This window comes from Protomyctophum bolini (assembly GCF_963924005.1).
Source record: "Protomyctophum bolini genome assembly, chromosome: 22".
Classification (NCBI taxonomy): domain Eukaryota; kingdom Metazoa; phylum Chordata; class Actinopteri; order Myctophiformes; family Myctophidae; genus Protomyctophum; species Protomyctophum bolini.
In genome coordinates this window covers 30,429,735-30,442,234 of record NC_137883.1, presented here as the reverse complement: position 1 = coordinate 30,442,234, position 12,500 = coordinate 30,429,735, and the positions used below count along the sequence as shown (strand labels likewise).

Genomic DNA, 12,500 nt, shown 5'->3' with positions numbered 1-12,500 from the left:
GAGTCTTCACTGTTCTACTGGAGCCTAGAAAGGTAGTGTGTGTGTTGTGTGTGTGCGTGCGTGTGTGTGTGTGCGTGTGTGTTGTGTGTGCGCGCGTGTGTGTGTGGTGTGTGCGCGCGTGCGTGTGTGTGTGCGTGCGTGTGTTCGTGTGTGCGTGTGTGTGTGTGTGTGTGTGTTGTGTGTGCGCGTGCGTGCGTGTGCGCCTGGATTTGGACAGCACATTTGGATTTGGTTTGAATCTTTTGAGTAAAATCCCATTTCGTTTTAGTGACAATTTAGTCACCTGAAATGCTTCAGTGTTCGTCTAGTTTTTGTCGACTAAATGTCATGTGATTTTAGTTGACTAAATCTACGGTTTATTTTGTCGACTAAAATGCATCTTGGCAGAGCCTTGATGACTGATCTTAATGACTGATTTTTACAATGTTACTGAAACACACTCTATAGCAATGATTACTGTCACAATATAGAGCTATTTAACACTGTTAATGAACACACACTATAGCAATGATTACTGTCACAATATAGAGCTATTTAACACTGTTACTGAAACACACTCTATAGCAATGATTACTGTCACAATATAGAGCTATTTAACACCGTTACTGAAACACACACTATAGCAATGATTACTGTCACAATATAGAGCTATTTAACACCGTTACTGAAACACACTCTATAGCAATGATTACTGTCACACTATAGAGCTATTTAACACTGTTACTGAAACACACTCTATAGCAATGATTACTGTCACACTATAGAGCTATTTAACACTGTTACTGAAACACACACTATAGCAATGATTACTGTCACAATAGAGCTATTTAACACCGTTACTGAAACACACTCTATAGAGCGTCGCAGTCCCGCCCCTCGCCTCGAGAGACCCGGAAAAGAAATCCCCGTTCATTTTCCTCATAGATTTTTCAGAAAGTATTTATTTAAAGACGTCGCGGAACAAAGACAAACTCTTGTCGTGACAAATCATGAGAACAAACACAATTTTTCGGGCTGAACAAATAATTCGAAAGAAGGAGAAAACGGCAGGTTACAACACTTTTTTGTTGTTTTTCTTCTTTGTAATTATTTGTTTGGTCCAAAATGTTTGTTTGTCATGATTTGTCACGACAAGAGTTGGCTCTGTACGCCGCTTATAAGGTCTTTAAATAAATATGTTTTGAAATGTCTATGAGAAAAATGCATTGGAAACTATTTCCTGGGCCTGGCGTTTTCATGAAAGGGGGCGGGACTCCGACGCTCTATAGCAATGATTACTGTCACAATATAGAGCTATTTAACACTGTTACTGAAACACACACTATAGCAATGATTACTGTCACAATATGGAGCTATTTAACACTGTTACTGAAACACACACTATAGCAATGATTACTGTCACAATATGGAGCTATTTAACACTGTTACTGAAACACACACTATAGCAATGATTACTGTCACAATATAGAGCTATTTAACACTGTTACTGAAACACACACTATAGCAATGATTACTGTCACAATATAGAGCTATTTAACACTGTTACTGAAACACACACTATAGCAATGATTACTGTCACAATATGGAGCTATTTAACACTGTTACTGAAACACACACTATAGCAATGATTACTGTCACAATATAGAGCTATTTAACACCGTTACTGAACACACACTCTATAGCAATGATTACTGTCACAATATAGAGCTATTTAACACTGTTACTGAACACACTCTATAGCAATGATTACTGTCACAATATAGAGCTATTTAACACTGTTACTGAAACACACTCTAGCAATGATTACTGTCACAATATAGAGATATTTAACACTGTTACTGAAACACACTCTATAGCAATGATTACTGTCACAATATAGAGCTATTTAACACCGTTACTGAACACACACTATAGCAATGATTACTGTCACAATATAGAGATATTGCACTGTTACTGAAACACACTCTATAGCAATGATTACTGTCACAATATAGAGATATTTAACACTGTTACTGAAACACACTCTATAGCATTGATTACTGTCACAATATAGAGCTATTTAACACTGTTACTGAACACACTCTATAGCAATGATTACTGTCACAATATAGAGCTATTTAACACTGTTACTGAAACACACTCTAGCAATGATTACTGTCACAATATAGAGATATTTAACACTGTTACTGAAACACACTCTATAGCAATGATTACTGTCACAATATAGAGCTATTTAACACCGTTACTGAACACACACTATAGCAATGATTACTGTCACAATATAGAGATATTGCACTGTTACTGAAACACACACTATAGCAATGATTACTGTCACAGTACATATAGCTTTATATATATAACTTTAATGCTTAGCAAACATAAAAACAACTATAAATGTAATTGTAGCGGCCCTCGATAGTTGAAATGATGATAAAGATCGATGTGGTCTCAACGGGTGTTTATTTTGTTACAACACCGTGAAAACTATAAAAGGAAAGAAGCACTGTTATGATCATATCAAACAATTTCATAGCTTTCACTCAACAATAAAAGCTGTGCATTAAGTTCATCACTTCAATATTACAACCAACAATAAAATGGTTAATTCATAGCAATTATAATACAGTGATAAAATAAATCAGTCCACTTCAATACATGACCAATAAAATACCAAAGGAAAAATGCACAGTAACTAAATATCATACACCAAAACATACCATAAACAAATACAATTAATTAAGTACCAAACAAATTATGAATGAGACTCTAGTCTAAACCAAAACAAACAATCATGTACCTCACTCCGCTTTAGTCTGCTTATCAAGGGCGCTAAAGGGCTGCATGAACCAGTTGATCAGGGCACATCATCAAACAGTCACAGGTACACCAAACCAAACAGTCACAACGTAGTGCGACAGGCGCTGTAGAACAATATAAACAACTTCAACTCAATCATTCAATCAACTGTTCAACTGCAAGTTACTGGCAACCTTACTTTGAGTACAAAAGTGCATGATGCATATAAATACCTTGCTGTGCAGTGTAACAAAGTCACAAACAAATGCTGGGGTGTGTCTCTTCCTCTCTGTCACTGACTCATTGTGTGTGAAGCTAGCAGCCTCAGCTAAGTGTGGTGCGGTAACAGGAAGTTCCAAAGTAAAAGTGAACCGAAATACAGGAAGCTTCAAAATAAGATGAACAAAGTAAGAAAAGTAAATAACAAATTAACTTCAACTTAGGAAATGATTGAAGTTCGAATAACCAGTATCCCGGCAGTTACAGTAATGTAAACATACACGTGTGTGTGTGTGTGTGTGTGTGTGTGTGTGTGTGTGTGTGTGTGTGTGTGTGTGTGTGTGTGTGTGTGCGTGTGTGTGTGTGTGTGTGTGTGTGTGTGTGTGTGTGTGTGTGTGTGTGTGCGTGTGTGTGTGCGTGTGTGTGTGTGTGTGTGTGTGTGTGTGTGTGTGTGTGTGTGTGTGGACATGCTGTGAGCTTGTAGATCTACATGGACATGCTGTGAGCTTGTAGATCTACATGGACATGCTGTGAGCTTGTAGATCGGCTATTTGAACGATTTTAAAAGGTTTTTCATCATCCCATAAACAACAGAAGTGATGTGATTGGCTGGTGGATCTGCTCGTCTACATGTGACGTAATGTTCCTTCATTGTGATTCGTTGGTGGATCTGCTCCATAGACTGTAAAAAATATGGACAAAGCGTTCCCCGGGTCTAACATGAACGTAAAATGAAGCCTGTCAGTCCTTGTATTGTAAGTCGCCATCTTTCTAGATCCGTTTGGGCCCAGCTGGCCATTGGCTGGCCCAGACAACGAGGCGGGACTTCCCCCCTTCTTCTCCGTTTGTTTTTTATTTTGACTCGAGTGGGTGGGGAATCCCGATCATAGACTGTAACGGTAGCCACGCCCCTCAGAACATACGCGACTTTATGGTCATTTATTTTATAAATGGGACCATAATTTTCCAAAAAAGAATATTATGACATTAGAAATGAGACTTTAAACTAGTGACTGGAAGCAGAAAGTATTCATGACCTCACAAGTATTCATGACTTCACCTAGACTGTATTACCTTAATAAACATTTATTAAGGTAATACAGTCTAGGTGAAGTTGGGCCCAAATACATGGACTTCTATGGGGCTATGGGTTTTTATGGGTCCAATGACAGCGCCACAACAGGCCATTATATGAACTTTCAGGAAATCCCGATTTCCTTATTGGCTTCACAGACTATCTGTCTGACTGCCCCCCTGATCTGCTCGTCTACATGTGACGTAATGTTCCTTCATTGTGATTGATTTAAAGCTGCTATAAGCAATAATGTCAAAGTTTTAATGACCTTTTAATTTTTTTATTTGTTTGGTATTCAGACAGCCAATGGGTAGTAAGCTCTGTGACATCATCTAGGGGGCCGCAATCTGCATTCAAAGATGTTCCTAGAAGCTCTGTCATTGGTCGATTTGTCATTGGTCGATTTGCCATTTTTTGGGGAGCTTGCTGGCTGTCTGAATACCAACAAAATTTTAAATAAAAACCTCGTTAAAATGTTGACATATTTTTGCTTATAGCAGCTTTAATGTTTGTGTTGGCACAAATTTACGTCATATTCGACGGACATTTGACATAATTTCTCCTTTCATTGTCAAAGCTGTATATGGGAGGGGCTAGCACTAGCTAGCACCCCTAGCTAGCACTAGCTAGCACCCCTAGCTAGCGCTAGCTAGCGCCCCTCAGAAAGGCGAAACAGGCCCATGACGCGCGATCATTTGTGACGATGCAATACCTTCCGTTTCTTTTGCAACAGGCCAATCAGGGACGAGAGGCTAGGGAGGAGGCGGGTCCTCGACAGGCCAATCAGGGACCAGAGGACAGGAGGAGGCGGGCCCTCGACAGGCCAATCAGAAGCAAAGGCTAGGAGGAGGCGGGCCGTCGACAGTCCAATCAGGAGCCTCGGAACCACATGGACGTCAAGACGCCTTCGGGCCTGAAGGCCAAAGTAGGCTCCGCCTCCCAGCAGGTAAGCTCCTCCCCCCCATCCGGAAGCTCCTCCCCCCAGCAGGGGGGGGGGGGAATTAATTGAAACACGTGTGAACTTCTTACTGAATGTAATTCCACCTCTGACAGCAGGTGGACTTCCGCTCGGTGCTGGCCAATAAGAAGACAGGGGGCGGGGCCAAGCCGCCACCGCCCCCAGCCAGCGGCGCCGTGCAGGGGCCAATAGGAGGGGACTTCCGCTCGGTGCTGGCCAATAGGAAGAAGCAGAATGGAGCCACGCCCCCGGAGAAGACCGCGCCCCCCTCCTCCTCCTCCACCAATGAGCAGGTGCTGTATCTCAAACACTTTCATCTCAAGGACCCCCATCTGAGAATATGTTGTTCCAGGGACCCCCCATCTGAGAATACGTTGTTCCAGGGACCCCCCATCTGAGAATATGTTGTTCCAGGGACCCCCCATCTGAGAATATGTTGTTCCAGGGACCCCCCATCTGAGAATATGTTGTTCCAGGGACCCCCCATCTGAGAATATGTTGTTCCAGGGACCCCCCATCTGAAAATATGTTCTTCCAGGGACCCCCCCATCTGAGAATATGTTGTTCCAGGGACCCCCCATCTGAGAATATGTTGTTCCAGGGACCCCCATCTGAGAATATGTTGTTCCAGGGACCCCCCATCTGAGAATATGTTGTTCCAGGGACCCCCATCTGAGAATATGTTGTTCCAGGGACCCCCATCTGAGAATATGTTGTTCCAGGGACCCCCCATCTGAGAATATGTGTTGTTCCAGGGACCCCCATCTGAGAATATGTTGTTCCAGGGACCCCCATCTGAGAATATGTTGTTCCAGGGACCCCCCATCTGAGAATATGTTGTTCCAGGGACCCCCCATTTGAGAATATGTGTTGTTCCAGGGACCCCCATCTGAGAATATGTTGTTCCAGGGACCCCCATCTGAGAATGTGTTGTTCCAGGGACCCCCCATCTGAGAATATGTTGTTCCAGGGACCCCCATCTGAGAATGTGTTGTTCCAGGGACCCCCGGCACCCCAGGGACCAGTGTTGGGTGTAACGGCGCTATTAATAACGGCGTTATGTAAGGGACTACTTTTATTGGTAACGGAATAAAGTAACTTGTTAGTTTTGCAATTTAGTAGTTAGTTCCTTAGTTACATTTCCAACAAAGTAATCCTGTTACTATAATGTGTCCCTGTTCATTCTGTTGGCAAGATTTAAAAATAATAAAGCCCCGACAGTCTGCGGAGTTTATTTCTCCTGCCTTCAGTGTGATTTATCCTTCCAAGCCCACTATACCATGTACTATAGAGCCCCGAAGTCTGACGTCACTTTCAGTAGAGGGCGTCAGTCCCCAGGTTCATGTATTTGTTTAGTTGCATTGAAATCCCCATTGAAGCGATTTTAGATCGCCTCATATAACAACTGTGTTTGAAAAATATACATGTCACCCCAGCCGCTTCACTCATATGGATATGAAGAATCAACTGACTGAGAGAAAACGCTAATGTTACTGCTGCTGAATTAGTTAGATTTTCGCTAGAAGCAGACTGTATCATATATGAGTGACTGACTGTTGCAAACGATACAGAGACACCTCCCTAACAATAACGCCGAGACAGCTTGTTTATTTTTGGACCACAACGCTTATAGTAGACGATATTAAGATCACCCCATGTTATTCTCCATAGAGAAATTACTTCCGCGAACCAGGGGAATCGTCGGGATGAGCGAGTTACGTCAGGACTTCGGTGCTCTATACACCCTGCGTCTACTACATCCTGTAGTTCACTTCATCCTGCGTCTACTACATCCTGTAGTTCACTATACTGATTGATTGATTGAAATCTTTATTAACAGTTTGCAGAATTACAGTACATTTCAAGCACAAACTCAATACAAAGACTGTTAACTGTGAGTGGACGACCCAATTAAGCCTTACACTTGTTTACAACAGGGTCCACATTGTTCAATTCATCAAAACATTTAGAGACAAACAAATAGACACTTCTATGTAGTTAAAGAACAGAACAGGAATTCATCATATAGGAAGCGAAAAGGGAAAAAAAGTATATATACAGTGAGGGGAACAGGGGGATAAAAGAAAAGAAAACGAAAGACAGAGTGTAGGGCGCCTGCACACAACACCATGCGTTGATGCCATGTGTGCATATGTGCAGGCACCCAACACCACGTCCATACAAAAACATAGTACAATCCATAGTACAAAGACAGAGTGTAGGGCGCCTGCACACAACACCATGCGTTGATGCCATGTGTGCATATGTGCAGGCACCCAACACCACGTCCATACAAAAACATAGTACAATCCAGATACAAATTCAGCTTTTACAGAGGCCAGTTTCGAATTGCAGCCATCCGTAGGTGCCCTTTGAGAGCAGTTTTGAAGGAGCCAAGGGATTCACATGTCTTAATGACTGTTGGTAGGGCGTTCCACATTTTGGTCGCATAGGAGCGAAAAGAATTTAGTCCCTTGTTTGTGCCGAATCTGGGTTGTACATGGTTTGTTGCACTCCCTCTGGTGTTGTGGGTGTGGACTTCGTTTACATTAAGGAAGTATTTAGACAGGTACATGGGTATCTTGGTGGTGTATCTAATCTTGTGGACCAGACCCATTGCAAGATGCTATACTCTGTCGTCGACCCTAAGCCATCCCAGCCTGTCAAAGTGGGCAGGGGTGAGGTGGGTTCGGGGGGTGAGGCCAAGTAGGAGCCTGACCAGTTTGTTTTGGGAGGTCTGGAGCCTTGTTTTAAGGGCCTTTGAGGTGCTGTGGTACCAGGAGGTGGATGCATAGTCAAAGAAACCTTGTACAAGGGCTCCTGTTAAGGTCTTCAAGGTGTTTTTGTCGACCAGTGAGGAGATCCTGTAGAGGAATCTTGTTCTTTGATTGACTTTTTTGATTACGTTGGTGGCCATCTTATCACCGGAAAGATTGGCCTCCAGGATGGAACCTAGGTAGGTAATTTGATCCTTCCGTGTGATAATATCATCACCAACTCTAACCAAGAAGCCATCTGCCTTTTTGAGATTACTATTTGATCCGAAGAGAATGGATTCAGTTTTTCCCAGGTGTAAGGATAGTTTGTTATCAGCGAGCCAGGTGCAGATTCTACCGAGTTCAGAGCTGAGGGTCTTTTCAACCTGCAGTTTGTTCCTGTCCGAGACCAGCAGTGCTGAGTCGTCTGCGAACAGGAACAAGTTGCAGTCACAAGCTGAAGTCATGTCGTTTACATATATTAGGAACAGTAAAGGCCCTAGTATGCTTCCTTGTGGGACGCCACAGCTCACTGGGAGGGGGGGGGACAGTGTTCCGTTCACTTCCACCATCTGTTCTCTCCCCTCCAGGTAGGATTGCATCCAGCTCACTGATGTGCTATCAAAACCAATAGCTTTAAGCTTGTTAACCAGTATGGAGTGGTTCACGGTGTCAAAAGCCTTTTGGAGGTCCAGCATGACCATGCCGCAGTATTTTCCAGCATCCACCTCGTGTTTGATGTGGTCGCTCAAATAGAGAAGGCATGTGTCAGTGGAGTGGGATGTACTATACACCCTGCGTCTACTACATCCTGTAGTTCACTTCATCCTGCGTCTACTACAACCTGTAGTTCACTATACCATGTACTATACACCCTGCGTCTACTACATCCTGTAGTTCACTTCATCCTGCGTCTACTACATCCTGTAGTTCACTTAAGAAATAAAAGTATTGTTACAAACAGATTTTATTTTGAAGAGGAAGAGGAAGTTGTTTCGGTTGTAGCCAGCCAGTATGTCCAGATAGTTGCCTCGCGGAGCCGTCTTTTGTCCAGTGTCCACTTTATAAAGTCCATGCACTCCAGTGAATAGCATTTATCCATTTAGATAACTTTATTATTATTATTATTATAGTGATTTAATTACTTATTTTTACACAGACACATAATGTGTGTCTTATAGCATCGTATTGCATCATTTAAATGCTTAATTTGTAGTTTTATTGTGCAAATTAAACTTTTTTTCCATACTCTAGAGGATACTCTTATTTTGAAGAGATCGTCCACCGGAAGTCTTAAATCTGTTCATTAGATCTGCTGACTAGACGCTGCCCCAGCTACCATGACAGTGGTAGTGGTGCCGGGACCGGGTGGTGGAATAATAAAAATAACATGCTTTTAGCCAAAGTTCATAAAAACCGCATGCGTCTATGACTTAAACAATGTAGGCTAAACACTTTGGAATTACGTTAAACATGGTACATCCTCCGTGGCGGCGTCATTAGGTGAGTACTAGTAAATGAATTGTTAAGTTTCATAGTATCATTCATCATCAACAGGCTGCTGTTGATGATGCCCCCCAAAATGAACAGGTTTACACACTAACAGCCTACAGGATTCTCATTATGTTACTGTCACTGCCTGCAAGGATGGCCGCCGTGCCATTTCTTATAAACAATTCATACATGGGTCGTCGTGGGTCCACGTGGAGTTGTTATTGTTGTTCATGCGCCACGGTGCGCGGCGTGGAGAGGACACCAGAGCGCAGCGCAACAGCCTAGTATGGTGTCCAGTCCTACGTGTATAGGCTGGCGATTGTGGCGATTTAAATTCGTTAATAAAGAGAGCTGTAAAGGAGATATTGTCTATGGTCAGTTCATGGTGTGTATCATTCTCGTTTTTATAATGCGGCGCATTGACGGTAGGCAGTAGGGCTAATACAATGTAACCAACTTGCGCAAGCATAAAAAAATGGGTTTTAATTGTCTGGTAACGGAAAATAACGGAAAATAATCTAACTTGTTACTTTTCTCAGAAGGTAATCTGTAACGGTAAGGGATTATTTTTATGGGCAGTAACCTAACGACGTTACTTTAGAAAGTAACGGCGGCCAACACTGCCAGGGACCCCCCCCCCTCCCTGATGCAAAGATTTGCATTCAAATTGTTGTTTGTCAATTTGTGATTGACAGTTAGATTGATTGACATTTAGATAGATGGATTCATTGACAAATAGATAGATAGATTGATTGACAGATTGACAGGTAGATAGATTGATTGATTGACAGTTTGACAGGTGGATAGATTGATTGATTGACAGTTTGACAGGTGGATAGATTGATTGACATGTAGATAGATTGATTGATTGATTGACAGTTTGACAGGTGGATAGATTGATTGACAGGTAGATAGATTGATTGATTGACAGGTGGAGTTATGGTTGCAGGCCAAGAACGTGAGTGATGTCACCGGGGGGGCGGAGTTTGCGGAGAAGCTGAGTGATGTCACCGTGCTTGACGGACAGCCGCTGCGGCTGGAGTGTCGCCTGGAGGTCGCGACCCCTGACCCCGGAGACCATGTGACCTGGAGCCTGGACGGAAAGGTCATCAAGGGGTCGAAGTTCATCCTGCTGAAATACGAAGGTCACGCATGCACACACACGCACACGCACACACACACACACACACACACACACACACACACACACACACACACACACACACACACACACACACACACACACATTTGAAATGTTTATTTATGTCCACATAATGAGAAGTACAGGAATACCTTGTTACTGTACAAAGGACATAAACACTGCCAGTGCAGTTTGACAGTGGGAGAGCAGCCAGTTACAACGTGCATGGACGGCAAAGCATCGTTACATACAGTACAGCTGACATGTCGGACACAGGACAGCATCGTTACATACAGTACAGCTGACATGTGGGACACAGGGCAGCATCGTTACATACAGTACAGCTGACATGTCAGACACAGGACAGCATCGTTACATACAGTACAGCTGACATGTCAGACACAGGACAGCATCGTTACATACAGTACAGCTGACATGTCAGACACAGGACAGCATCGTTACATACAGTACAGCTGACATGTCGGACACAGGACAGCATCGTTACATACAGTACAGCTGACATGTCGGACACAGGACAGCATCGTTACATACAGTACAGCTGACATGTCAGACACAGGACAGCATCGTTACATACAGTACAGCTGACATGTCGGACACAGGACAGCATCGTTACATACAGTACAGCTGACATGTCGGACACAGGACAGCATCGTTACATACAGTACAGCTGACATGTCGGACACAGGACAGCATCGTTACATACAGTACAGCTGACATGTGGGACACAGGGCAGCATCGTTACATACAGTACAGCTGACATGTCAGACACAGGACAGCATCGTTACATACAGTACAGCTGACATGTCAGACACAGGACAGCATCGTTACATACAGTACAGCTGACATGTCAGACACAGGACAGCATCGTTACATACAGTACAGCTGACATGTCGGACACAGGACAGCATCGTTACATACAGTACAGCTGACATGTCGGACACAGGACAGCATCGTTACATACAGTACAGCTGACATGTCAGACACAGGACAGCATCGTTACATACAGTACAGCTGACATGTCGGACACAGGACAGCATCGTTACATACAGTACAGCTGACATGTCAGACACAGGACAGCATCGTTACATACAGTACAGCTGACATGTGGGACACAGGACAGCATCGTTACATACAGTACAGCTGACATGTCGGACAGAGGGCAGCAGACATAAATCATGGATAAAGGAAACAACGCCTCCTCCAAATTGAGTGGCTTCCTATAATGGCTGAAACTGAGCAATACCTCGCTAACTGCTTGGCTCTCCTTTTGGAAAGGCCGGCCATTTGTAAGCCCCTCACAACCAACTTATGCACATGCCCTAGGCTGCCAAAGATAAAAACTAGAAGTTTACATCTGTAGCCTAGCTGTGAGATGGTCTGCATTAGCTGCTGATACTTCAGCACTTTGGTTAGAAAGGCTTCTTCCAGGCTGTAGTCAAAGGTACAGCCGACCTCTCTATGGTTTCCATTTACAACAATGACATCAGGGGTGTTAGCTGAAATGTTAGAGAACACAGAATCATCATTACACAGGTTAAACATCCTCGGCTTCACAGTAGAATGCTTATAAAGCATGATGGAGGACCTGAAAATGGAAGAGATGTCTTTCGATATCAAATCCACTATTCTGTCATGCCTACATATGTAAAGGCCCCTGTAAACATGGCAGCCATTTAAGATGTGGGACATGGTTTCAGCTATTTGTTCATGGCCATGATGGATACAGTGAGGAGCATGATTGCCTGGAAACCAGATGGAGAGATTAAGTTTAGAAGGTAGAACCTGTAATCTCGCTGTCAAAGTAAAAACAACAATGCACTCATCAATGGCAACATTGTTGAACACAGAGTGAGAGACAGAATGGTCCGCAGCAGGAAGACATGCAGTCTTTCCTTGTAATCTCAACTCAATCCAATGTTGTCGCTGTCTTTGTTGTTGCGCCCATAGAAGGCGACCTCGGGCATTAGTCAGTGGAAGTTGATGCTCCGTTCCACACACAGTCATAGTCGCTCTGACAGAGATACTGGGGTCAGATATATC

The 12,500-nt window shown here is 43.3% G+C and overlaps 1 protein-coding gene across 1 annotated transcript in view; it reads left to right on the top strand.

Moving 5' to 3' along the window:
- mylkb (myosin light chain kinase b) overlaps window positions 1-12,500 on the top strand; it is a 53,835-nt gene that overhangs the window by 23 nt on the left and 41,312 nt on the right. Inside the window, exons 1-4 of the mRNA XM_080794431.1 lie at window positions 1-32; window positions 4,824-5,036; window positions 5,144-5,341; window positions 10,248-10,443. The exon at window positions 1-32 is cut by the window's left edge and continues 23 nt beyond it. Coding sequence (XP_080650557.1) covers window positions 4,980-5,036; window positions 5,144-5,341; window positions 10,248-10,443 — 451 coding nt within the window. The 5' untranslated portion in view covers window positions 1-32; window positions 4,824-4,979. The remainder of the gene's footprint in view (window positions 33-4,823; window positions 5,037-5,143; window positions 5,342-10,247; window positions 10,444-12,500) is intronic.